The sequence below is a fragment of the Macrotis lagotis genome, chromosome 1 (genome assembly GCF_037893015.1).
Source record: "Macrotis lagotis isolate mMagLag1 chromosome 1, bilby.v1.9.chrom.fasta, whole genome shotgun sequence".
NCBI classification, from domain to species: Eukaryota; Metazoa; Chordata; class Mammalia; order Peramelemorphia; family Peramelidae; genus Macrotis; species Macrotis lagotis.
The window spans coordinates 899,534,038-899,561,358 of NC_133658.1; the positions used below are offsets into that span (position 1 = coordinate 899,534,038).

Sequence of the window (27,321 nt, forward strand, 5' to 3'; positions counted from 1 at the left end):
CAAATATGAAATGCCTTTGGGAAATCCAGTTGGAAGTGTCCTCCCATCCACTGGTGATGCAACCCTAGAGATCATCCAAGAGGCTTAGGGGGCTGATCTGATGCCATTTGTGAAAGGGGACCCTGACCCTCTACCAGATGCCTCAGAAGTCTGGGTGGGCCAGCTGCCTCTAGATGAGACCTCTGCCATGAAAAGGGTGCATTTTAGCTCTGGACCCTGCGACCCTGGGACTGAGGAGCTTGGCTGTGAGCCCTGGGCTTCCCCTTCTCATCTCTGGCCTTGGCCCTACCTTGTACAGGAAGCCAGTGAGGATGAAGAGGGGGAGGAAGCGGAGGAGGAGAGCACACAGAAGAGCCGGTCCAAGAGGGCCAAACTGACCCTTAAGATGGTGGAGCAGTGGAAACAGTCAGCCAAGGTAAGGAAGGGAAGAGGGTTGGGAACCTCAGGCTGGGGGTGGGGGGGTGATGCAGGGGTGATGCATGTGATCCCTGCTCAGACTCTGGTTCTCCAGAAGCTTCTTGTCTACCTGTCCCTGGATTTCTGCCTTGTGTCCCCTGGGTTCCCAGCTTTGTGACCCTGGCGAGTCTTTGACCATCCTATAAAGCAGCCGTTAGAGGTGTCATCCCCTAGCCCTGGGTTCCTGATACTGGGGGCAGCTGACCCAGTTTTGCGTCCCTGGGAAACGGAACAAAATACCACCACAGACACAGCCATGTTGAAAACGAAAGCCCCACACAGTCAGACTCCCCTGCTCTAAGTGGGGGCTGAGTTGCCCCAAAACTTAAGTCTCCCATGCCATGCCTGTCTTCCCCTCTCCAGGCCTCCCCTGTCCCTGCCCACCCATCTCCAGGCTCCCCTCTCTAGTCCAGCTGCCAGAGCTGTCCTGCTCCATCCTCCAGGATCAGATGCAGCTTGGCCTTCCTAGCCCACTACCCGTCCTTCACACTCCCTTCTTCCCCAGGCTGCTTGGGCACCAGAGTGGACCCTTGGGGGAGCTCATCTAGCCCAACCCCTTTGTTTTCAGATGAGAATCTGAGCCCTATTGAAAGATGCCCTGAGGTCATCTCAGTTCAAACCTGACTGGACATGTCCTAGCAGTGTGACCCTGTCTGCCTCAGTTTCCTCAATTGTAAAATGGGGGCAGTAACAGCACCTTCCTCCAAGAGTTGTGAGGATCGAGTAAGATCTTAATTGTAGCTCAGGGCCTGGCACCTAGGAGAATCGTGGTTTTACAAGTGAGTGAACTGAGATCCTGAGAAGAGCTGGCCCAACTGTGATGGCTCCATTGTTGTTTTCTGTCCATTTCTAGAAGGACCTCTCGCCTCGGCTCTTCCATGAAATCCTGCAGGCCTTCCGGGCCGCTGTGTCCACCACCCACGAGGACAAGGAGGACAGAGAACCCAGCAAGTTCCGCATCACAGACAGCTCCGGTGAGCCGGGCAAGCGGGGAGGCCGGGACTCATCTTGGCCTCTTCTGGAGGACGTGCCGAAACCTCTGACTCTTATTTGTGTCTCCCCTTGGCCTCTGCAGTGTTCAACGCCATCATCACCTTCTGTATTCGGGACCTCCTGCCCTGCCTCCAGAAGCTGCTGCAGCTGAAGCCACCCAAGGACAGAACCAGGTAAGGAGGACTCCTGGCATCAGTTGGGGGGTCTTCAGAGCCCAAAACAAAAGGGGGAGGCAGTGTCCTTTGGGAATTCAGAGGAACTCTGGACTGGAGAGATGGTCTTCTTCCCTCTGAGTGGGCCCTGGCCTCTCCAGCCCCTTTTTGCCCCTGAGGGCAGGGACCCCTGCTACCTTCAGGAGCATCTTAGCATCGGGGCATGGGCACCTCTGCTTCCTGGCTAAGGGGGTTAATGGCATGTCTGGGTTAATTGACCCTGTCTTTGGGAATCTAGGGCCAGTGGGGGGCATCCTAGGTCCTCTTGGGGAACCACCTCTGTTCCTGAGGAGGGCGTCTCTGGTCTCAAACAACCCCTGGGAGCTGCCTGCTCTGATGAGGGGACTTGGGGGCTGCTGTGGCAGAGGTGAGCTTAACCTTGAAATAATCCCTAAGCAACTTTGGGAGAGCAGGCTGGGAGCCTTTGGGTGCAAGTCACATGTGAGCACTGTGGAGGAGCTAGGAAAGGGGGAGACCCCTACCCTCAGGAAATGTCTGGTCACAGGATGGGTTGTAGACTAGAGCAGAGCCAAGCCCTGGAGGGGCTCGAGACCTCTGGAGGGGAGAGACCTGGGGGAGCTTGCCTTTGATGCATCTTCCTCCAACTCCTAGAGGCCCTTTGCTCTGAGTTTCAGTCTTCTGTGAAATGGTTATAGTGCCTTCCCCACGGGTTGGTTGTTGTGAGACCTGAGTTAGATAGCATCCTCATGTGAAGCACTTTGTTTTTCCTTAGTCTTCCTGGCCCTTGGGAGGATGGATAGGCTGGTGCCCAAAGCCCTACCCTTGCCAAACTGCCTGGCCCTCATTCACATGGCTTAGTGAAATCCCACCCCTCTTGTCAGACTCAGCTGAGGGGGTCTAATCCCTGAAGCCTCGACTTATGGTGCCATTCTGTCCTTCTCCGTCTGTACTGCCTGCCCCTGCCCGCGTGGTTGGGCCTGTGTTGGCATGTCCTGCATCTGTGACTAATTCCAAGCTCCCTGTTATATCACATATCATGCCTTGGACCCTTGGACACTCAACAGTGTCTCATGTAGTGGTCACCGTGTGTGTGTGTGTTTGTGTGTGTGTTTGATAAAAATATACTAGTGATTTGAGAGGTCTCTGAAAGCTGGGCGGCAGAGCTTTGGCCTCCCTGCAGCAACATGAAGCCATTGTCTTTTGAAGGGTTTAGGAGCACCAGATACATTTTATTTATTTAAATGTGAAAAACTTTAGGGTTTTTTTCCCATTTATCTGTAAAAGCAATTTTTAGAAACATATAAAAAAATTTTTTGACTTCTAAATTCTCTCCTTCCTCTTTTCTTTCCTTGAGAAGGCAAAGAGTTTGCTTGAGATTATATATGTGCACTCATGAAAAACAAATTTCCATATTAGGCATGTTGTGAAAGAAAACACCCCCCAAAACCCCAAGGAAAGTAAAACTGAAAAAGTAGGCTTTGATCTGTATTCAGACCATTAGTTCTTTCTTTGGGGGTGAATAATATTTTTCATCTTAAGTTCTTATCTTGAGTCATTGTCTTGCTGAGTCATTCACAGTTGATTATCATGACAGTGTTGCCGTTGCTGTGTATAATGTTCTCCTGGTTCTGCTCACTTCACATCATTTCCTGTAAATCTTTTCAGGCTTTTCTGTAAACATCCTACTCGTCATTTCTTAGATCACAATAATATTCTATCACGGTCATAAAACTACAACTTGTTCAGACATTCCCCAGGTGATGATCCCTCAATGTCTACTTCTTTATGATCACAGAAAGAGCTCTTGTAAATATTTTTATACATGTTTATGGTATGTATATTTTCTTTGATCTCTTTGGGTTACAGATTTAGGTTTGTCATGGCTGGATCAAAGTTTGATAGTTAGACCAGTTCACAACTCCATCAATAGTGAATTAGTGTCCCAGTTTTCCCATATCATCACCAAAATTTGTCATTTTTCTTTTCTGTCTTCTTAACTAATCTGATAGGTGAAAAGTGATAACCTCAGATTTTTGAATTTGCATTTCTCTAATCAGTAGAGATTTAGAGCATTTTTTCATATCACTTATAGATAACTGATTTCTTCTTCTGAAAACTACCTGTTCATGTTCTTCCTCCATTTATCAGTTAGGGGATGACTTGTATTCTTATAACTTTGACTCCTAACTTTGGCTCTGTAAAATAATTTTTTGGTAGTTTTATTGGTATGATACCGAAGAAATAAATTAATTTTGGTAGAATTGTCACTTTTATTGTCTTGAGCAATTGATGCACTGGTTTAGATCTGGCTTTATTTTTATGAGGTGTTTTATAGTTGTGTTTCTATAGTTCCTGGGTTTGTCTTGGCAGAGAGACTCCCAAGTATTTTCTTTTGTCCACAGTGATTTTTAAATGGAATTTTTCTACCTTTTGTTGTTGGACTTTGTTGATAATATAGAAATGTTGATGATTTGTGGGGATTTATTTTACATCTTGAAACTTTGCTGAAATTGTTCATTATTTCAAGTAGTTTTAAGTTGATTTTCTAGGGTTCTTTAAGTAGACCATCTTATCTGCAGAGAGTGAGTTGTGTTTCCTGGTTGCCTATTCTAATTTCTTCTATTTCTTTTTGTTCTTTTATTCCTAAAGCTCATATTTCTTTTTTGTTGTTGTTGCTTTTTAATTTTTTCCCAATTACATGCAAAGATAGTTTTCTTCTTTCATCTTTGTTTTTTAGGTTTTTTGCAAGGCAAATGGGGGGTTAAGTGGCTTGCCCAAGGCCACACAGCTAGGTAATTATTAAGTCCCTGAGACCGGATTTGAACCCAGGTACTCCTGACTCCAGGGCCAGTGCTTTATCCACTATGCCACCTAGCCACCCCCTTCTTTCATCTTTTTGTAAACTTTTGAGTTTCGTATTTTTCTATCTTCTTCCTTGTACTCCTTCCTTCCCATGATTGTGAGTAATCTGATATAGGTTGTTTAGCATATTTCCATATTAGTCATGTTCTGAAAGAAGAGTAGAACTAAAGGGTGAAAAAAAACCATGAGAAAGAAAGAAAAACCATAAAAGTAGTTTCAGAGTAGTCTGCTTTGTTCTGCATTCAGACTCCATAGTTTTTCCTCTGAGATGGCATTTTCCATTACAAATCTTTTAGGATTGTCCTGGATCTGTGAACTGCTGAGAGGAGCTGAATCCATCATAGTGGATTGTGATTTTTTTTTAAGATTTTTGCTAGGCAATGGGGTTAAGTGACTTGCCCAAGGTCACATATCCAGGCAAGTAAGTGTCTGAGGCTGGATTTGAACTCAGGTCCTCCTGACTCCAGGGCTGGTGCTGTATGTACTGCGCCACTTAACTGCCCCTCATGATGTTGTTAATGTGTGCAATGTTCTCCTGGTTCTGCTCACTTCACTCAGCATCAGTTCCTGTGAGTCTTTGCAGACTTTTCTGAAGTCTGCCACTCATGATTTCTTTCTTTTTTTTTTTTTTTTTGCAACACAAATGGGGTTAAGTGGCTTGCCCAAGGCCACACAACTAGGTAATTATTAAGTGTCTGAGACTGGATTTGAACCCAGGTACTCCTGACTCCAGGGTGGGTGCTTTATCCACTGCACCACCTAGCCACCCCATTGCCATCTAGCTTCCCCTCATTATTTCTTATAGAACAATAGTGTTCCATCACATTCACATACCACAGTTGGTTCAGCCATTCCCCATTTGATGGGTATCCCCTCAATTTCCATTTCTTTGCCTCCACAAAAAGCTGCTATGAATATTAAACATGTGGGTCATTGTCCCTTTTTATGATCTCTTTGGGATACAGATGTAGTCATGGTATGACTGCGTCAAAGGGTTTTATTGCTTTTTGGGCCTAGCAAAACCAGCCATTTCCAATACAATATTGAATAGTAGTAGTAATAATGGGCATCCTTGCTTTCCCCCCCCCCCATCTTATTGAGAAAGATTCTATTCTGTTCCCATTACAGATAATGCTCATGGTTTTAGAAAGGTGCTACTTATCATTTTAAGGAATGTTTCATTTATTCCTATGCTTTCTAAGTTATTAATAGAATGAACGTTGTATTGTCAGAAACTTTTTCCATAGCTATTGAAATCATACAGTTTTTGTTGTTTTTGTTACTGCTATGGTCAGCTATGCTGCTAGTTTCCTAATATTTGAACTAGCCCTATTTTCTTGGTATAAATCCCACTTGAGCATAGTATATGAACTTTGTGATGGATTGCTATAATCTACTTGCTGGTATTTTATTTTAAGTTTTTTTGCATCAATATTAATTAAGCACAATTGCCTAAAATTTTCCTTCTCTGATTTTGCTCTTCCTCCTTTAGGTACCAGTACCACATTTGTGTTATAAAAGGAATTTGGTAGAACTCTGTTGTTCCAAATAGTTTTTATAACATTGGAATTAATTGTTCTTTAAATATTTGATAGAATCCATATGGTATGGGAAATTTTTTCTTAGGGAGTTTATTGATGGCTTGTTCAATTTCTTTTTCTAAAATCTGGTTATTTAAGTATTTTATTTCCTCTTCTGTTAATCTAGGGAATTTATATTTTTATAAATATCTGTTTCAGTTAGGTTGTTAGATTTATTGACATATAATTGGGCAAAATAGCTCACTTTAATTTAATCTTCATTGATGGTGAATTCAACCTTTTAATTTTTTTTAAACCGGTAATTTGGTTTTCTTTCTTTTTTCTTTCTTAAATCAAATTAACCAATAGTTTATTTTATTGGCTTCTTAAAACCAGTTCCTACTTTTTTCCTATTATTTCTATGGTTTTCTTACTTTGAATTTTATTTCAAAATTATTTTCAATATTGCTATTTGAATTTCAGGATTTCCACTTCGGTATTTAATTGAGGAAATTTAAATTTATTCTTTTTTCTTATTTCTTTGGTTGCATGCCAAATTTATTGATGTGTTCTTTTTCTGTTTTATTGGTATAAGCTTTTAGAGATAAAAATTTTTCCTTAAGTACTGTTTTGGCTGCATCCCATAAATTTTGGTATCTTGTGATGCTCTCTTTTTCTGTAATGAAATTATTTAAATTTGATTATTTAGTTTCCAATTAATTTTTAGTCTGTTTCTCTAGTCCTTTATTGTATATAATTTTTATTATATCATGATCTGAAAAGGATACATATAATATTTGTTTTTCTGCATTTGGTTGTGAAGTTTTTATGGTCTTACATATGGTCAGCTTTTGTGTAAGTGCCATAGAGTGCTGAGAAAAAGTTATCTTCCTATCTATTCCCATTCATTTTTCTCTAGAGATCTATCATCTCTAATTTTTCTAAAATTCTATCCATCTCAATTTTTGTCTTGATTTTTAGTAAAGATTTATATAGTTCTTGGAGTGGAAATTTGAGAGCTACCATTAGCATGTTTTACCATTTATTTCCTCTTGTAACTCAGTTAACTTTTTCTTTAAGACTGTTGATGCTCTACCATTTGATACACATACGTTGATATTGCTTCATTATCTACCAGTACATTAAAAATTTTTTTAATTTATTTAAGGCAGTGGGGTTAAATGACTTGCCCAAGATCAGACAGCTAGGCAATTATTAAGTGATTGAGGCCGGCTTTGAACTCAGGTCCTCCTGACTCCAGGGCTGGTGCTCTATCCACTGCACCACCTCGCTGCCCTCTACCACTACATTTTAATGAAATGTAGTTTCCTTCCTTATCTCTTTAAATTAAATCTGGCTTTGCTTTGTCTGAGATCAGGATTATTACCCTAACCTTTTGTTACTTCGGTTGAAGCGTAATGGGTCTGACCTCTTTACTCTCTGTGTGTCTCTCAGCTTCAGGTGTGTTTTTTGTAGACAATATATTGCAGGATTCTGGTTTTTGATCCACTCTGCTATCCTGTTCTGGCTTATGGATGAGTGCATTCCATTTCACATTCACAGTCATGATTACTATTTATTTCTCTCCAACCTCTTTTTTCCCCATTTAACCTTCTCTTTCTCTTCTTTCCCCTTGTCTCTCTTCAAAAATATTTTGCTTTCTTCTAGTGCCTTACCTAATCCACTCTCCTTTTGATCAGATCCTTCCCCTTCTCTTATTTCCCTCCCTCCCTACTTCCCCATAGAGTAAAATAGATTTCAATTCCCACCTGAATGTTTGTGTTATTTTCTCTTTGAATCAATTCCAGTGAGACTAAAGATGAAGCATTGCTCCCCACCCACCCTACCTTCTCCTCTACTATGAAAGCTCTTCTTTTCTTGCCTCTTTTAAGTGAGATAATTTACCCTATCCTGCCTCTTTCTTCTCCTTACCCCCTTAATCTTATTTTATTGATATTATTCCCTCATAGTCAATGCACATCCATGCCCACAGACTATGTACACTCCTTCTAACTGCCCTTAAGAATGTTCTTAGGAGGGGCGGCTAGGTGGTGTAGTGGATAAAGCACCGGCCCTGGAGTCAGGAGTACCTGGGTTCAAATCCTGTCTCAGACGCTTAATAATTACCTAGCTGTGTTGGGCTTGGGCAAGCCACTTAATCCCATTTGCCTTGCAAAAACCTAAAAAAAAAAAGAATGTTCTTAAGAGCTACAAGTATTGTCTTCCAAATAGAAACAGAAAAGCAATTTAACCTTATTATTACCTTTTTAATCTTTCTCAAGTCTTAAATTTGAAAGTTTGATTTTCTTTTCATCTCTGGTCCTTTCAGAAGTCATGTTTGAAAGTCCTTCATTTCATTGTATCTATTTGGATTTTACTCAGTTTTGTTGGGTCGGTGATTCTAGGTTTTACTCCTAACTCCCTTGGCCTCTGAAATACCATATTTCCAGTTCCTTTAATTTAGAAACTGCTAAGTCTTACATTATCCTGACGGTTCTTTGATATTTGAATTCTTTCTTTCTGATGACTATTTTTTCCTTGACTAAAGAGCATTGGAATTTGGCAATAATATTCCTGGAAGTTTTCATTTTGAGGTCTCTTAAGAGATGATCAGTGGATTCTTTCACTTTATATTTTACCTTTTGGTTCTTTGGCTTCTTCCTGGCAGTTTTTCTTGATTAATTTCTTTTTTCTTTTCTTTTCTTTTTCTTTTTTTAGTTTTTTTTAGGCAGTGGGGTTAAGTGGTTTGCCCAAGGCCACACAGCTATGTAATTATTAAGCGTCTGAGGCTGCATTTGAACTCAGGTACTCCTGGCTCCAGGGCCGGTGCTCTATCCACTGCACCACCTAGCTGCCCCGATTAATTTTTTGAAAGAGGATTTTTTTTCATGATTTTTCAAGTAGTCCAGAAAGTCTTATATTATCTTTCCCTGATCATTTCTTCTTCCAATGAGATAATTCACATTTTCTTCGAATTTTTTATTCTGGTTTTATTTTATTTTTTCTTGATACCTCATGTAATCATTAGTTTTCACTTGCCCAATTCTGATTTTTAAAGAATTATTTTCTTTAGTGAGCTTTTGACTCTCCTTTTCCATTTGGCCAGTTCTACTTTTTAAGGTTTTATTTTCTTCAGTATTTTTTTGCCTCCTTTACTAAGTTGTTGATTCTTTTAAAAAATGATTTCCTTGTACCACTCTCATTTCTTTTTCTATTTTTTCTTCTACCTTTTGTGTTTGACTTTTTAAAATTCTTTTTGGAGCTTCTCCAGAAGTTTTTTGCGGGGAGGGGGGGCTGAGACCAATTCACATTTTTCTTTGAGGTGTTACTTGTAGCTTTTTTGATTTTGTTGTCTTCTAAGTTTGTGTTTTGAGCTTCCCTGTCACCATAGTAACTTTCTGTGGTCAGCTTCTTTTTTATTGTTTGCTTAGGGTTTTTTCCCTGGTCTATTTCTTGTTTAAATAGGGCTTTGCTCCCAGGTGGAGGGCACGATGCCCCAAGCTTCAGGATTTTCATGCTACTGTTATCAGAGCTAGTTTGGTAGGTCTCTATGTTTTCAGTTCTTCTAGGGTAGTGTGATCTAAGGAGAGGTGTGGTCACTGCTCTCCTGGCCTAGGCTCTATCTGTAGTAAAAGCTCTCTTTTCTGCCTTTGACCTGTGACCAGTATCCCTGCTCCTCCTCAGTCTGAGCCTGGAACCAAAACCCCGTATGGGTGATGCAGCAGTGTCCTGCAGCTGGGGCCAGTGGAGGGTCCCCTTTAATCTCCTTCTGTCCTCTTGTCCTGCCCCTTACCCTCTGTGGGCCAGGAGCTCCGAAGTCAGTCTTGTTGCCCCCACGTGGCTGCCAGCTTGTCCAGCACGGCCTGCCAGGATTGTGCGCACTCTTACTCCTCCAATGATACAGATCTTTTCTTCTGACCTTCTGAGTAACCTGGGACTGGAAGATTGTTTCACCCTTCCTTTGGTTGGCTCTGCCTCTCTAGAATTTGTTCTGAGGCATTATTTTAAAATTGTTTGGAGGAGAATTTGGGAGAGTTCAAGAGTCCCTCTTTTACTCTGCCATCTTGGTGTCATCTCCCAGACTTATTTTAGGAAGCATAATAAGGTGATGGTCTTCAGGAGTAGAGAGGGGTCAGCCTGGGGGCAATAGCGTGGACATGGGGGGGCCAGCTGGGAGGCAATAGTGTGGGCATGGCGGGGCTTGGCCAGGGAGGTGGCAGTGGGGGACCGAGCATTCATTTTAATTCAGCCAGCATTTGTTAAGCCTCTACTGTGTAGCAGACACTTTATCAGTCAGTCCTAGGGCTACCAAGGCAAGATGTCCAAGGACTCCAAGATCTAGAACTAGAAGGGCCCGTGTCTGGCATTTAAGAAATGAAGAAACTGAGACTGGATGGGGACTGGCTCACCTGAGGATCATCTGCAGGGGTTCGACTTCAGCTGTTTGGGTGTCTCCTTGTTGCATTGAGAGATCCTCAGGGTCAATGAGGATCTCAGGATCTCTGGCCGCCTGGCTCTTTGAGCAGGAGCCAGTCATGGAAAGAGTGGGGTGATGGTGTTTTTAGCTTGGTGAGCAGTGGGACATGTGTGTCTGACAGTCCTCAAGCTGGGGAAAGAGGTCAGGGCTTGGGGGGGGTCTAGAGGCTCCTCTGGAAGGAAGGCTGCCTTCCTGGGGACAACCATGCTAGGGAGGGTATGGATTAAAGGGAGCTGGACCCTCCAGGAGACAGGTCGGCGGAGCCCATGTCTAAGAATCTGAGCAAGGGCCATCCTGCAGAGAGGTCTCAGCTCGGCCCCCAGGTCAGAGCCAGAAGTGCTGGGGGAACTGTCCCCAGGAGACATTTATGACTGGAGTGGAAGGGGGTGCCTTCAGAGGCTGGAGAGGGGGTGCACCGTCCCTGGAGTCTTCAGGCTGAAACTAAGCCCTTTCCACACCTGAGACATACAGGGACGGGGAGAAGCAGCAAGCCAGGGCCAGGAGCAGGCAGGCAGGAAGCAAAGAAGCTGGCATTCTCAGGGGCAGACAGCCTGGGAACCTCTGAGCAGAATAGACTCCCTCTAGTCATTCAGTGGGAGCTGGGTGGGGAGAGGGCACCCTGTAGGAGTTGAGGGGAGGGCTTCACATGAGGCAGGAGGGGTCCTGGGGACAGGACCTTGGGGTGGCCAGGGCAAAGGTGAGGCCTGGCAACCCTGGCTGTTTGTGTTTGTGTGTAGGGGAGCAGAGATGAATAATCCTGAGGCTGGCAAGAGATCAGGGTTAGGGTACACAGGCTCGGGCCCTGGCAGGATATTCCCTAAGCTCCAGGAAGACCCAAGAAAGTGGGTGGGTGGGGGCGCTGCTTGACCTGGGAGACAGAGATGGGAAGGTGAGAATGGGGGTGAGATGCAGCCACCAGTAGACCCTGGGGGGAAGAGACTGAGGAGTTTCCATACCAGTTATGAAGCTGAGACTCTGGAGGGGGCTGGGGCCTTGGGCCCAATGCTCAGGAGAAAAGGAATGAGTTCGAATTCAGCTCTGCTCTCACCCCCAACCCCTAGGAGAGGCCTGGTACACAATAGGCAAACAATAAATGCTTGTTGACTAAGGGATAGATCCCATAGCAAAGTGTCAGCCCTTGAGGGCTGGGACTGTTCACAGCCTTAGATCCCTAGAATTTAACATTGGAATTTGGTATAATAAGCTGGGGGGAGCTTCATTTATTCCTGCCTGATCTGATGTTTGGGGATGTGACTCCTGGATTGGGCCATTGGGAGTGGGGGGCTAGTGCCCATGGGGCCCCCCTCTGGGAGGCCAGGAAGGGGCCCAGAGGGAGTAGTTTGTACCCTCTCCCTCCAGCCTGGGGGCCTCCCCTTAGCCTCCTCACCCCATTTGTTGAAGTGGCCTTGCCCACACATAATTTCATCTGATGTTGGTGGTCTTGGTCCGACTTGGTTTTGCCTTTCTAGTCTGTTGCCCCACAAAGGGCAGGGCAGGAGCTTGAATAGAAGCCCCCTGAGGACAGGGCCTGGGTGTGGTTTGGGGTTCACAGGACCTAGTGTGGAGAGGACAGAGACAGGTGCTGGGACCTCCAGGGGAGCAGACTTGCTCCAGGGGAGCAGACTTACTCCAGGGGTACGGTTGGCCCCCCTTGTCTTTGAGAGGTGCCTCCAGCCCTGAGGGTCATACAGTTGGCCTGGGTCTCAGGCAAGATTTGAACCCAGGTTTCCTGGCTTTTTCTTCCCCCGCCCCTTGTCACAGACACTTAGTAAATGTTGATTGAGATGATTCTCCTGTGCCCTCAAGTCTGAGGAGAGGACTAGCCAGGGAAGTCCTTGGGAGCTCCTTCCAGCCCAGGGCCTGTGAGGGAGAGTGGAGAGTGGCTGGGTAGTGAGCTTCCCATCCTTGGAGTTATTCTGGCAGACTCTAGTGTGGTGTGAGGAAAGAAGCCATCTGTGCTGCAGCCTTTTCTCAAGCCGGCTCCCTGAAACGTGACCCCCACCCCCCCCCGGGCCAGCTGCTGCTGTTTTCTTTTGTACACTTAGTGCCCTTCTGACATCTGGGAGAAGCTTGTTAACTGGCTGACAGATTGGAGTCAGGGGACCTGGGTTCAAATCCTGCCTCCAAATGTGACCCTGAGCAAGTCTGTAAAGGAGGGAACTTGCCTCTTTGGCCTCTAGATCTGTGACCCCTGGGAAGGGTCCCAGTGCTAAGGCCCAGCTGTCTGGGGTAAGGGTGTCCAGCCTGCCCCCCCCCCCCAATTCTGGAGTCTTTGCTTGGGCAGAGGTGACCCAGAAGGCTCAGAGCTGCCCCATCCCAAGTCAGTGGTCTGGCATTTGGAGGAAGCCTGATAAGTTGGGTGGCAGCCGGAGTCAGTGTGGGGAGGGGGCAGCTGTATGAAGATGGGAATGATAGTTCTGGTCAGACAACCTGAGGGCCATACTCGGGCCTTGGTTTCAGGGTCAGTGGTGAGGCTGCCTCCAGCAGGCATGTATAATCCCCTCCTGTGCCCCCTTGGTCTGCCCTCAGGGAGGGAGTCAAGCTGCAGAGAAAAGCATAATTCTGCAAGGGCCTCCCTCTAAGGATGGCATTCCCAGAGGCAGAGGTGAGGGCAGACTGTCTGGAACACAGGGACTCAAGTGGAGCCTGTAGCCTGAGGGCATATAGCTTAAGGGGCACAGGTGGCAAGAGGAGACTTCCTGTGCCAGCATTGTCACCCTGGTGCTTCAGGGAGTTGATTTGGGACCTCTTTCAGGGCAGGGTGGGCAGGAGGGTGGTGAGGATAGGATGTAAGAACATGCAGGTGTCTAGATGGGCGCAGAGAAGGGGGCCCTGCAGACAGGACTGAGAGCAGGTTGTTTCAGGACCACTTGGTGATCCAGGCTAGATGGGCCATGGCCTCTCCAGAGGACTGGGAGCCAGGACAGGTCCAGGAGCTGAGACTCCTGGACAGACTGGGAACCGGCTGATGGACATCAGGCTGTGAAGGCCACTGGCTATAGCAATGGACTTTTCCTCTTTTCTTTTTTCAAATGCTTATTTTAATTTTTTCTCAATTAGATGTGAACAGTTTTTTAAACATTTGTTTTAAAATTTTATTTTTTGTTTCTCAATTACATATAAAAATAGTTCTTAATATTTGTTTTTAAAAGATTTTGAATTCCACATTCTCTTCCTCTCTCCACTGCCCTACTCCCTCCTGGGATGGTGAACAGTTTGATAGAGGTTATCCATGCGCAGCATGCAAAACATCCCCGTATTGTTGTTTGTGTTGTTTTTGAAGAGGACCAATGACATCATAAGGGTGATTTCTTGCCCTGTGTGTGGATTGGATTTGAGTGAGTCAGAGGCGCACCATTCTGACTCGCCTCTCCTCCGGAATAGCCCAGGACAGGGCCAAGACAAAGGTCAAGGCCACTAGTGTTAGCCCAGGATGCAGAGGGCGGCAAGTGGCCCAGTAGATAGAGCTCTCTATCAACTGATATCTAGTCTGGTCTCAGTCTTATTAACCGTGTGACCCTGGGTGAGTCACTCGTTTCCTTGTTATGAAAGAAAACAGAAAAGAAACCAAAACCAAAACCGCTAAGAGGAAGAACATAAAAAAGTCTGCTTCAATTTGCATTCTAACTTCACCCTTTCTTTCTCCAGAGGTAGGTGGTCCCTCCTTCAGAACTGTCCTCGGTCACTGATCTGCTGGCACTGACTGGCTGCATCCCTCATATGGTCACCCACCTATGTTGTTAGTGTAGATGGTGATCTCCTGGTCCTGTCACTTCACTCAGTTTCAATTCATCTAAGTTTTTCCAGGCTTTTCTGAAGTCTTGACTCCATCCCATATGTCAACCACAGCTTATCAGCCATTCCCTAAGTGATGGGCATTCCCACACAAAACCTTTTCAATTTAATGTAATCAGAATATCCATTTTACTTCCCTCAGTCCTCTCTGTCTCCTATTTGGTCCTAAATTCTCCCCTTATCCATAGATCTGAGGGGCAGATGATTTCACACTCCCCTCATTGGCCCTGGTAGCTCCCTTCATGTCCAAGTCACACACTCATTTGAACCTTCTCCGGTGGAGGCTGTGAGATGGGGGTCTAGGCCTCGGCTGTGCCAGAATAGTTTCTAGTTTTCTGTTTTTGTGTGAAAAGCTTAGATCTTTAGCTTGATCAAACACTAGATTGTCCTGGTCATTTACTGCTGTGTCTCATGTCCCTTCTGTCCCCGCTCCACCCCCTAGATCTCAGTTACAACTGTGGTTATTGCTTTAGAATACAGTGCCAGGTCTGCTGCTGCCCCCTTTCTTCACATTATTTCTCATTGAGTTTTCAGATGAATTTTATTATTTTTTCTTAGTTTATAAAATAATTTTTAGGGGAGTTTGATATGGCATTGAATAAATAAATCAACTTGGGCAGAAATGTCATTTTTATCCTGTTGGCTCAGCCTTCCCCTGAGCATTTGATTTTTTTTTAGGTTTTTGCAAGGCAAATGGGGTTAAGTGGCTTGCCCAAGGCCACACAGCTAGGTCATTATTAGGTGTCTGAGGCCGGATCTGAACTCAGGTCCTCCTCACTCCAGGGCCGGTGCTTTATCTACTGCACCACCTAGTCACCCCCAATTGATATTTTTCTAATTGTTTAGATCTGACTTTAATTGTGTGAAGTGTTTTGTAATTGTATTCCTATGGTTCCTGGGTTTGTCTTGGCAAGAAGACTCCCAAGAATTTTATTTGTCCACAGTTATTTGAAATGAAATTTCTCTAGCTCTTGCTGTTGGGCTATGTTGGTCTTATACAGAAATGCTGATGCTTTATGGGAGTTATTTTGTATCCTCCAACTTTGCTGAAGCTGTTAATTATTTCCATTGTTTCTCTTGGTACTTTAAGAGTGTGCAAAGAGAGAGTTTTGTTTCCTCATTACCTATTCTGATTTTTTCCATTGTTTTGCTTGCTGCTATAGCTAGCATTTCTGTTCTAGTACCATGTCGGGTCTGTTTTTTCAAAGAACAAAAATACTTGCTTTCTTTCTGTCCCACTTCGCTGGTGCCCTCCCCCATTGGTACCCTCCCCAGTTGGTGCCCAGGGTTCCATATCGTGAGGAGAGGAATTGAAATCTCTGGTCTTGAAGCTTTCAAATACGCCCCCCCCTTCCCATGAGATGGGAAGCCCATTTTTCTTGCCTTTGTACCAATAGGGAAACTGAGACTCTAGGAAGAAAGCACTGAACCTGAGGCAGGGGAGCCCCTTGGGGATCTCCCCCAGCTAGCCAAGGCCCAGGGATAAAAGCATCTCTTAAACTCCAGGCTGCTCCATGGGGGAGAGGACAGACCATACGTGCATGTGATTTACATGTGTCTCTGCCTTGTGTGGGCATGTGTAGACTACATAGACATGGGTGTGCATGTTACATGCTACACCACAGCCCGGGGAGGGCAGGCACTCCCTGGTCTCCCTCAGTAACTCGGCACAGGCTAGACCCAGGCCAGGACTTGACCTCGGCCTACACCAAGGCTCCTCTCTCTTCCAGACTGGCGCAGCCATCCAGCAGCCCTCTCTGGACAAAGATGCGTCTGGACATCAAGTCATACCTGAACTCCGTTATTCAGGTATAGGGAGGGGTAGGCAGGCTGGTGGGTGGGCTCCTTCCTGGTGGGCCAGCACCCTGTCTCATTCTCAGGTCTGCCCTGATCCTCCCCCTTTCTCTTCCCATAGCTGGCTTCCTGTCTGACTGAGGCGTCTGTGGCTGCCGCTGTCCTTCAACACATCAGCACCGCTGTCCCTTATTATCTGACCTTCCCCAAGCAGTGCCGGGTGCTGCTCAAGGTGAGGTTGGGGGACTGAACCGGGTGGGGGGGTGGACTTTGACGACACCTGGGCCCAGAAGGGCCTAGACCTGGGGAGTAGGAGCTCTTGCCTTCCCTAGATGGCATTCTTGGGGGACAGCTTAGTACAGGACCACCCATCAGAGGGGGCTTTGCTCTGCCAGCTAAGGGTACTCCAGTCTGAGGTTGGTGGGTTCCTCACATGTGCATCCTCCTCCAACAGGGCTGCTGGGAACTGGGGGAGGCCAAGGGATCTATCAGGTCCTGGATTCACTCTGCCCTCCTGTCCCCACCACCATCCATAATGTAGGACCCGGGTCTCCATCTCCTGCAGCCCAGTGTCCCCTCCTCATGCCAGCTGGCCAGATGTGGGATTGCTCTGGCTGTGCTGATGGCTAATGCATGAGAGCTGGCTATCTGGGGGCTGGGGGGGGATGGCCCAAGTCAGGCATGTCCGTTTGGTTTGTGTCCGTGTGCGTGTATGTGTGTGTGTCTATGTGTGTCTTTCCCTATGTATGTGCATCTGTGTGTGTCTGTGTGTGTGTTTGTATCTTTGTGTCTGTGTGTGTGTGTTTGTGTTGGGGGCTTTCTCACCGTGGACTATTGGGGGGAGAAGGTGGTAGGCTCTCAGCCATAAGAAGCGATGTGCCCACTCAAGGCATCATCATTGTCACCTGTGATGGTTGTTAGGTGGCTGGCAGACCTGGCATGGTTTGGTAATTCCGCTTTAGCCTGGAATACTGAGCAGGGGCCCCTGGAGGCAGTAAGGGGGGGGATGTTTCTGGGTGTCATCATCAGTCCCCTCCTTCCAAAGTCCCCAAACTTCTCCCCTCACAGCATCAGCTCTGCCAAGGGGATCCCCAGGGCTGGGGGGTCGAGGTCCCCAAAGCTCCACAGAGAGGGTTGTGGGGAGATCCCTGCAGCAGGCTTCTGGCTCAGCTCAGCTGTCCTCCCTCTCTCACAGAGGATGGTCGTGCTCTGGAGCACGGGTGAGGAGACGGTGCGGGTGCTGGCCTTCCTCATCATCAACAAAGTCTGCCGCCACAAGAAGGACCCCTTCCTGAGCCCTGTTCTCAAGGTGACTCCTTAAGGGTGGCCCCCCCCACAAGGGCTTTCCCAAGCCAGAAGCTGAGGTAGGGCGGTTTCATGGGATTGCTGACCCAGCTGGAAGGGATCTTGGAGACCACCTGGTCCAACCCACCTGCTTTATTAAGGGGGAAACTGAACTTGCCCGATGCTGGCGGCCAGGGCATGACAAAGCCAGGTCCTTTCCCGACCCCACTTGGAGCTGCCAAGAGAGTCTTGTCACTTTCCCTAATGGGGACCACACTCACTTTGGTATCAGGGGTGACCTGGGTTCTGCCCTATGAGTAAACTGAGTCCTGGGAGGGCAAGAGAAGGACGGCCATGAGGCTGGGGGAGACGATGGAGGCCACAGTGTTAGATAACGTTTGGTGCAGTCCACAAAAGGCCAGGTTGGCGGGTGAGAGGCCATTGGATGCTGCACCACAGCATGGACTCATGTTCAGACCCTGCCAGATAACTCTGGGCCTCAGTTTCCTCCTCTGTATGATGGTGGCGCTGGTTCCCACCCCTGTGACCCACTGTCCTCCCTTCCTCTTAGCAAATGTACATCTCCTATGTGAAGAACTCCAAGTTCACGTCGCCCAATGCCCTCCCTATGATCAACTTCATGCAGCGTACGCTGACAGAGATGTATGCGCTGGATACAGTCCTCTCCTACCAGCATGCTTTCCTCTATATCCGCCAGCTCGCCATCCATCTGCGCAACGCCATGACCATGAATAAGAAGGTACTGGCCCCTTCGCCCTCAGGGAGCCCCAGCTGCCTGCTGCTTCTGGAGCCTTTGTGGCTCCCTCTGGCTTCTAGGACAATATTCTAGAAGATCTGCTGGGCATGGCTCCAGAGAGCCTGGGCTGGGGCCCCCTCCCCCCTCCCCAGATGGTTCTGTATTTCCTCTGCCCTCTGAGGGGAAGGAGGCAAAGGGGGGCAGGGCTCATCCTTCTGTGTCCAAGGGCTGGCACACAGTAGGTACTAAATAGATGCTTGTTGGGTTGGCTGGAGAGCCAGAAGCCAGCTCTGAGCCCCCTCCCTCCTTGCTCCCAGGACACCTTCCAGTCCGTGTACAACTGGCAGTACATCCACTGCCTCTACCTGTGGTGCCGTGTCCTGAGCACTATCCACCCCAGTGAGGTCCTGGAGCCCCTCATCTACCCACTGACCCAGGTCATCATCGGCTGTATCAAGTACGGATGGGGAGCGTGGGGGTGGGGGGGGCAGGGGCTAAGGATGCGTGGCCTCTCTGGTGTGGACACCTGTGAATGCAGGTGTGTGTGTGTGTGTGTGTATGTAAGTGGTGTGTGCATGAGTGTGAGGAAGCTCCAGGGGCCCTGGGGGGTGGATTGGGGGCCCAGCAGCAGCCTAATTACACTTGGGTTTGATTCTGCTTTGTAGTTGCATGTTGATGAAGCCTGGGGGGGCTCACAAAGGGTGGGCTGCCCTGGGGTCTCAGTTTCCTCATCTGTAAAGTCAGGGGAGGGGGCTAAAGCTGATTTGCACAAACCCCCCCACACACACACACCCCAACCCAAGGTGGCCCCGGCCCTCAGGTCCCTTTCTGGAACTGGAAGGGACCCCAGAGATCGGCTGGCCCAGCTCCCTCATTTGACAGAGGAAGAAACTGAGGCGCAGAGGGTGGGCACCTTGGCTGAGGACACACGGGTTCAGAGATTAAGCAGGTTCCTGGGCCCTTGCTCCCGGCTGTAGTGGGCCCCGCTGGAGATGTTGGGTGGCTAAGCTGGATTTGAACCCAAGCCCCTTCTCCAGACTCGGAGCACTAAGAGCTTGGGGGGGCGGGGCAGAGGTCGTGGGTGGCTGGGGGCAGGGTGCCTCCTACAGGACTCCTGGGCCCCGGCCGGGAGGTGGCGCTGTTCCACCGCACAAGGCGGGCCGGGGGCGGGGCCTGAGCGGGGCCAGACAGCTGGCTTGGCTCCAGGTGGGGACCAGGGCAGAATTGGAAATGTGCTTGTGCCAGCTGAGGAGGGGGCTGCGGCTGCCTCCCGGGGGCGCCTCCTCACCAGCCTGGAAAGTGCATTAAAAATGCAGAGGGGCAGCCTCAGAAGGAGTTTCAAGACCCCCCCCCCCCATCCCAGGTTTGGCCCTGCTGGGCATTCTGGGGAGGGCACAATCCTGCTCTGGCCTCGAAGCAGCTAGAGGGCATGTGTAGCCCCTGCCCCCCAATAGTGGCTGCTCAGATGCCTAGCTTGGGGAGTGGAAAGTTTACCAATCTTCCTCAACAGTCTTTCCTTCCCTGGGCCTTAGTAAAATGAACTAGGGGAGCGTCTCTGAGGACCCCCAGTCTGGGCTGGGGTGGGGGGAACTGAGCAGCATTCCCCTCTGTCCCCTTGGCTCTTTGTAGATAAGTGACCCCATCTGGACCCAAGACTGGGGTCCCTGTCAGCCTTGTCAGGGGCCAGAGGCCAGGGCCTCCTTCAGCTTCTGCTCTGAGCTGACTCCAGGTCCATGGTGGGAGCAGGGGTCGGTCCCTGGAGGCAGGCCTGTTCCGGCCCTGACTCTGGTGCTTTCCTTTCTCCCAGATTGGTCCCCACAGCCCGGTTTTACCCATTGCGGATGCATTGCATACGGGCCTTGACCCTGCTTTCCGAAAGTACCGGCACCTTCATCCCCATCCTGCCCTTCATCCTGGAGGTGAGTTCATCCTGAGCCCCTGCAACACTGCCATGGGCACCAGGATCCTTGTACCTCCTTGTATCTCTGAGACTCTGGACACCCCAGCTCTTCTACAGGTAGAGAGATGGGAGTACCAGGCAGGCAGAGCAGGTGTCCAGGTCTGCCCCTTAAACATGGTGCCCAGTGGGCAGTGAACACATGTCCAGGTCTGCCTGATGGGCACTCACAGCTCTCATCCTTAGATGTGGTGCCCAGCGGGCAGGGAACACAGTGGGCCCCCACTGACAGAGGCATGGACAGGTGCTCCCTGCTCCCATGTGATCAGAGGTCTGTCTATGGCTCTGCTGCTTTTGTCACGTGACTGGGTTCCAGGCCCACCCTTTGCTTCTCTAGGTTAGATGTCTGGATCCAGGTGGATAGTCTGGATCCAGAGAGGCATATTAGGACCCCCATCCTGGTCCTATGGAGGTTGCAAACCTCCATTGTGTAGATGGCAGACAGAGGTGTCGCTGGAGGTTTGGGTAGTGGGCCCAGACTGATGCCAGCAGGATTGGGGACTTGGTGATCCCAAAGAATTCCCTCTATTCCTGTTTGGCTAGTCTGGATGAAGGCCTTCCTTGATTCCTCACTCTACTCAGGCCAGGGCCACCAGCCAAACAGGCCCTGCCCTCCAGGGCCCCCCACCCAGCCCACAGTATCTAACAGTGATGGAGCTCTCAAGGGGGGCAAGCCACCATCCCTGTGGAGTCTGGGGTGGCCGCCACAGGGCTCTCGTCCTCAGCTCCAGTCCCTCTGGGCTCCTCCTCTCTTCTCTAGCCCCCCCCCCCCAGCTCCGAGGCTGGGGCATCTGGGCACACTGCCAGGGCCGTGGTCGGCCCCGGGGGAAGGAAGGAAGGAGGGAGGAGGTGGGAGAGGCCAACCAAACCCCAGACTCGCTCCCCATCGGTTCTGCTGAGGCGTGAGCCCTTGTGGTTTCGTGTTGTAAACGTCCGTCGGAAACCACATCCTCCCCGCCGGTGGGAGCCAGCATCCATGCCACCACCGCTGCTGCCATTTGTAAATCTCCAACCTCAGGGCCCTTGGCCCTTCTGGCACAGCCTGACTCACCAGGCGCTGGCATCCTGGGATCCCTGTGGTACTCTTCCCACCTCATTCTAACTTTTGTCTCTCCTCTGACAGGAGAGGGGCCCCCCCCCCCCCCATTTCTAACTCCTGTCGACCTCAGGGCTCTCAGCAGGCACCAGAGGGCACAGGGAGCTTCCTGCCACATCCGGTGTCATCCCTTCCCAGACACCTGGGTGTGGAGCTGGGCCCTCCCTCTCCTTCCTCCCCCCCCCCAAAGCCCGCAGGCTCAGCCTCAGCATCAGCGTGATAAAGGGCAGAGCTGTGGCTCTGGGAATCGATTTATTATTAATCGGCCTTGCTGCTTTTCATTTAGAGTCTGGCCCAGTCTCCCTCCTGTGGCCAGGGAGGGGGCGGCTGCAGGGGGAGCTCAACTGTGGGGGGGCTTTCCTTGCTTGGAGACCCTCTTCCTCTGTGCCATGCCCCCCCCCCCCCCCCATGCCCATCCCTGGCCAGCTGCTGCTCACATCTCATCAGGGTGACAGCCTGCCTCTTGTGAAGAGGAATGGAGCCTGGAGCTGGGGCCGGGGTGGGGGGGCCGGGTAGCAAGATGGGCAAGTGAGCCAGGCAAAGAGGCCGGCCCACCTTGGCCAGCCAGAGCCTGTCCTCACCACCCCCTCCCCAATTTATCAGCTCAGACAGTGCCTCAAAAGAGTTGGCCTCAAATCCTGCCCCCCACCCCAGGCTGCAGCCTGGGTTCTGGCAGCCTCAGTTTCCTCGTGATGAAAAGGGAATAATCATAGGGCCTCCCTCCCAGAATGCTTGTGACAATGGGAAGTGATCATTGGGCTGGGCAGGAGTGAGCTTTCCATTGGGACGGGTGGGGTCTCCATCCTGGTACTCCCAATCTCCCCTTCCTCAGACCTCCTCCCTCTCCCTTGCTCCTTCCCTCTGCCTTCTCTCTGTCACCAGACCCTCTCCCTCCATCAGCCCCCTTCCCCTTCCTCTGCCTCCCGCCCCTTCTCTAGCCCCCTTCTTCCCAGCTCCACCCCGCTCCCCCCTCTGTCTCTTCTCCTTATAGCTCCTTCCCTTCCCCAGCTCCCTCCTTCTACCTCCTTTCCCCTTCCCTTCCTCTGTCTCCCTCTACGTCTCCAGTCCCCCTTCCCCACCCCCTCCCTCCCCCCTGCTCCCTCCCTCTCTTCCCCTCCCCAGCCTCCTCTCGCTGCATCTACTCCTCCCCCATTCCTTTATCTTCCCCAGCCCCCTCCCCCTGCCCTCCTCCCCCTCCCCTCCTGGGTGACCCCGGGAGCATGTCAGCAATGGCTGAGGACTCAGGGGCTTGTCTGTCGAGTCAGCCTCCGCCTCTGATGTGGCGACCTGGGCGATCGATGCCATTTGGACGAAAGACATAATCGTGTATAACGAGGTTTGTAGCATTGATTATCCAGGTAGGGACGTTTAATTTTTTATTTCCACAAGCTGCCGAGAAACTCACCCTGCCTCCCAGCTGAAGGAGACCGCAGTGGGGGTAGGGTCCTGACTGCCCAAGACCCCAGGGAGCAATGATTGGGCAGTGATGATGGGCTACATCAATAAGACAGTTTCATATTTGCCAAGCATACATCTCACTGGAGCCTCACAACAACACCAAGAGCACGTTTATCCTTGTTTTATGAGGACACTGGGCCAACCAGAGGTTAAGTGACTTACCCAGGGTCACAGCTAGTAAATGCCTTGAGGCAAGATTCAAATTCAGATCCTCCTGCCTCCAGGACCTTAACCACTACTGCCTTTAGAATGGGGCTTGATAGGAAGGCTGGAGGTGGATTTGCCAGTGGATTGTTGGGGCTACTGCAGGCCCCCCCCCATCCATCCCAGCCCTTGTGAGAAGCATGGGCTGCTGTGACTTGTGGGTGAAGGGGGTCTGGGGCAGGGGGTGCTTCCATTTGGGGTTGGGTGACAGCCTAGAAACAAGACTAGGAACTTGGTGGCATGGCAGCCCAGTCTTGACCTGCCAGCCTGTTTCTCCATCTGTCAAGGGACAGTCCAGGGCAGTGGGTATCACATACACCTAACCAGCTATCCTGTATCAAGACAGACTGCAGAGTATGTGTGGGTTGGGGCTTGTGAAGGCCCCAGTGGTAACCCTGGTGATGCCTTCATGGGGGGATGGCAGGGGGACCTGCCTGAATGGAGGAGTGTTATTAGGTTTTAATGTGTTTTGGGGCCGTCTTGGTGGTAGTATGTCTGAGGAAGCCTTCCGAGCTCTGCCTCCTTGGGGACCCCAGAGGGGCAGTGAGCTCCCATTCGAGCAGCCGGGCCCCCAGCAGAGGAGAGTTCTGGATGGCATGGCTGAGGTGGGGTCTCAGTCCTTTGCAATTCCTGGGTTGAAAATTGGACCCCTCTTTCACTTTGCAGATTTTCCAGCAAGTTGACTTCAACAAGAAACCTGGACGAATGAGTGCCAAGCCCATCAACTTTGCCGTCATCCTGAAGCTGTCCAATGTCAACTTGCAGGAGAAGGCCTACCAGGTAAGGCGCGCACGGGAGGCGGGAGGGAGCCAGAGGCTCAGGGTCCAGCCAGAGGACTTGCCTCAGTCACTTCTGAAAGTTCCCAGCTAGAAGAGATCCACCTGGAGGCCAAGGCTGTGGGTTGGTCCCAAGCAAGGGTCACCTGAAGATTTAGGGGATATTTAACCTGAGCGTCTGCTGTTCTGGCATATTTGGAGGCCTTCCATATAGGCAGGGCTCTAGCTAGCTCTCCTCTTGGACCCAGGGGCCCAGTGAAGGAGTAAGTAATTGTGGACAGCCTCTGGGGTCTCTTGATGCCAGCCTGTGGTTGGGCTGCCCCTGGGCTCTGTGAAGCAGAAACTCGCCTAGAAGCAGGCCAGGCATGACTGGGGCAGCCAAGCCCTTTCCATCTTGGAGATGGAGAGGGCCTGAAGGGCAGTGCCAGGGGGCAGAGAAGGAAGCCAGCCCCCACCTTTGAGCAGCCTAATTGGGAGAATCGCTGTCCCTAAGGGCATAGAAGAGTTAGGGGCTGGGAGGTTGGGGACCACAGCTTCCCACTGGCCCTACCACAGTGGAACATTGCCCTCCTTATTCAACACTTTGAAAGACTGGAGGCCCACAGGAAACAACTTGCACTCAAGGAGCTCCCTTGGGGGTGAGACGGGCCATCAGGGTCCAGGGTCCACCTGCCCAGGTCTCCCACCAGGGACTTGGGAGGGCCAGGCTGAGGGAGGTAGCCCCTACTGAGATAAAGCTCTGCCTCAGGCTGGATGGGCTAGGAGACCTGGGCAAGTCACTTAGCCTCTTGTTGGGACGAACAGGAGCTGCTCCCAGGGCTCTCTGAAATGTGAGAAAAATGAAAGGTATTCTGGATGACTTCCAGTTCTCCCTCTCCCCCTCCTGGAGGTGCCTGCTGGGAGTGGGGGGTGACAGTTAAGCCCCTCTCTCCCTCCCAGGACGGCCTTGTGGAGCAGCTCTATGACTTGAGTCTGGAGTACCTGCACAGTCAGGCCTGTGCCATCGGCTTCCCGGAGCTGGCCTTGCCTGCCATCATCCAGGTAAGGGCCTTCCTTGGCAGTGTGGGGGTGAACGACCTGGCAAGTTGGTCTCCATGTGACAGGGAGGGGCCTCGAGCTGAGAGACCCCTCCCACCTCTGCTCCTGGCAGGAGGCCGGGCTTCAGAGAGAAGGCCAGGGCTCCCTCAGTGGAAAGAGGTTGGGCCGGGGCCCGACGCCTTCTCTGGCCGACGGAGCCGGGCTGAAGAGACGTCTGACCCCCTGGTGAACCCCGGGAGGGAGCAGACTTGGCCCCAGGACTGGCCCAGCCAAGCCATAGGCAGTGGAGCTGGGGGGAGAACTGAGGGGTGAAGGATGGTGGGGGGTGTGCTGCTGGGTCCTGGGAGTTGTCTGGACCACTGTGGGTCATCCTTCTGCTCAAGTGCCCATCAAGCCCCTCTGTGCCAGGCTTTACAGAGTGCCAGGTGCTGGCAGCTCAAGGATAAAAGAGACCCTGCCCTCTGGGATCTTAATGGGGACACATATGAGGACACAGATGAGTTCAAAGAGGAGGGTGGTCATTCTGGGCCTGTCTGTGGCCTGAAGGACCCTCATTCCCACAGCTCACAGGCCCCTCCAGAGTTGTCTCTGAGGGGGGAGGATGGGCAGCTGGAAGGAGTGGACCTGGGGCTGGAGGCAGGAAGCCTAGGGAGGCCTGGAGCTGTGGAAGACTGGGCTTCAACCTCTGCTTTCCCTCCTTCCCAAGACCTGGGCCAGGAGTACCCCCCCACTGCAATATGTGTGTGGGGGGCCCCCAACCCCTGTCTCCCCATTCCATGTGACTGTCTACTCCCCCTCTCCCCCACAGTTTGCTCAGTGCCCCAGCTGTTTCCGATCATGGGGAGGCCCTGGGTCTCTTACAGGAAGGCGGCTGGTGGGGGGGTGTTGGGGGGGCCGTCTGTGGTCCCTGCTGGCAGCGGCTGTCACTGTTTAGCCCTGGCAGGCCGACAGTCAATGCCACTAATCACAGGTCTGCCCAGTGGGGAGATGGCGCACCCTTACCACACACAGACACACAGAGACACACACACACACACACACACACACACACACACACACACTCACACTCATTCTAGTCTCATACCCAATCAGACAGTATTAACCCTCTCCTCTCTCTGACATGCACTCACATGCGTGTGCAGGCACACACACACCTCCCTCCCTCCTCCCCTCTGAGCTGCTGGGCCTGGGGCATGCCCCTTCTGTGTTGGGGGGGCTCTGCTCCTGGACCAAGTCTCTGCCATCTGGCAGTAGGTCCCTGCTCCTCTTCCTCTCTGACCTTCAGACCATCAAGCTTTCCTTTATCAAAGCAACACCAGATTTCCTTACCATCAAACCCCAGCCCAGGGGTCACGGGTCCAGCCTTAATGAAGCAAGACACGATTCAGCCTGTGACTTTAGGCCCTAGTTAGAAAGAACAAGACTAGAATGAAACCACTCTTGCCTTCCAGAAGTTTCCGTTCTCTAAGGCAGGAGGCCCATCCAGACCAAGCCCATGGTTGCTTCAGGCAGCCAGGCCCCTGTAGCCAGGGCAGGACCTCCCACGCCAGAGGAATCCTAAGAGATGGGGCCTGCTGGGCCAGCCTGTGCCAAGGTCTAGGGGCAGGAGATAGAACTTGTCCTGTGTGTGAGCATGACAGAAGGTCCTTGGTGTGTGCATGGGAAGGAGGGGCAGGAAGGCAGGAGGGGCCGCGTCATGAGGAGTGGTGAGGGCCACACCAGCTCATTGGGGGTCCTAGTGGTAAAATGGGAGCAGAGGAGAGGCGTCGATGTTCCTGTGCCCTGGCAGCCCCATGGTGGGGTTGGGAGGGGCCTGAGGAAGCCGACCCTGGGGTGAGGTGATGGGGGGGCTGGCCCCAGTGATGTCTGTGTCCTTGCAGAAAGCTGAGGGGAGGGCATGTGACCTGGGAGTCTTGGAGGGGGTGTTGTATCCTCCACAGGGTGTCGCTAGCGGAGCAGCCCTGAGCCCAGCCTGGTAGGAGTGGACCTGTGGTGCCTGAAGCCCTGGCCTTTCCCAGGGAGAAGCCCAGGGTGGACAGACTGGGTTGGCCTTCCTAGAGACCCTCCTTGACCAGCCTGTGGGGGGTTTCCCATCCCCCAGCCTGGGACATCCAGGAGCTTCCCACCTTTCCTGGCCTTCACAGGTCCTTTCCCCCAGTTCTGCTCCAGGCCTCTTGACTAAAGGGAGAATTATGGAAGAGTTCTTTCAGAAGGCAGAGGCCCTCCCTGGCTGGAGAAGGTCTTTCAGAGACCCCGGAGCCTGAGACCATCAGGACCTCTCACCCACCCTAGGCTTCTGCCTCGTGGAGTCGGCCCACGTGGCCATTCCAGAGTCTCCCCCAGTTTGCGTGGGGTTTCCTCATACCCTTGGATGGTGATGGGCTGGGCCCTGGGGGGGGTAACTTGAATGCCAATAAGTTCTCCTTCCCCCCGCCCTCCCCCCATCCAGTTTAAGTCCTTCCTGAAGGAGTGCAAGGTTGCCAACTACTGTAAGCAGATCCGCCAGCTGTTGGAGAAGATTCAGGAGAACGTCGAGTATGTCTCCAACCTGCGTCAGAAGGCTTCCTTTGGTGTGTCCAACCGACACGCTGTGGTCAGTGCTGGCATGAGCTGGGGCTGGGGGGGATGGGGAGGGGCACACCTCCCTGGGGGGCTTTGGCCAGGGCAAGGGGCAGGAGGGG

The 27,321-nt window shown here is 50.8% G+C and overlaps 1 protein-coding gene across 3 annotated transcripts in view; it reads left to right on the forward strand.

The window, feature by feature from the left end:
- The window catches only part of NOC2L (NOC2 like nucleolar associated transcriptional repressor), a 36,075-nt gene that overhangs the window by 4,334 nt on the left and 4,420 nt on the right, over nucleotides 1-27,321 (forward strand). For all 3 annotated transcript variants that reach the window (XM_074218802.1, XM_074218803.1, XM_074218801.1), the window contains 12 exons: nucleotides 299-415; nucleotides 1,310-1,430; nucleotides 1,532-1,622; nucleotides 16,007-16,085; nucleotides 16,192-16,302; nucleotides 17,266-17,379; nucleotides 17,926-18,114; nucleotides 18,429-18,568; nucleotides 19,919-20,030; nucleotides 23,493-23,606; nucleotides 24,542-24,643; nucleotides 27,090-27,233. In XM_074218802.1, the coding sequence (XP_074074903.1) occupies nucleotides 299-415; nucleotides 1,310-1,430; nucleotides 1,532-1,622; nucleotides 16,007-16,085; nucleotides 16,192-16,302; nucleotides 17,266-17,379; nucleotides 17,926-18,114; nucleotides 18,429-18,568; nucleotides 19,919-20,030; nucleotides 23,493-23,606; nucleotides 24,542-24,643; nucleotides 27,090-27,233 (1,434 nt within the window). The remainder of the gene's footprint in view (nucleotides 1-298; nucleotides 416-1,309; nucleotides 1,431-1,531; nucleotides 1,623-16,006; nucleotides 16,086-16,191; nucleotides 16,303-17,265; nucleotides 17,380-17,925; nucleotides 18,115-18,428; nucleotides 18,569-19,918; nucleotides 20,031-23,492; nucleotides 23,607-24,541; nucleotides 24,644-27,089; nucleotides 27,234-27,321) is intronic.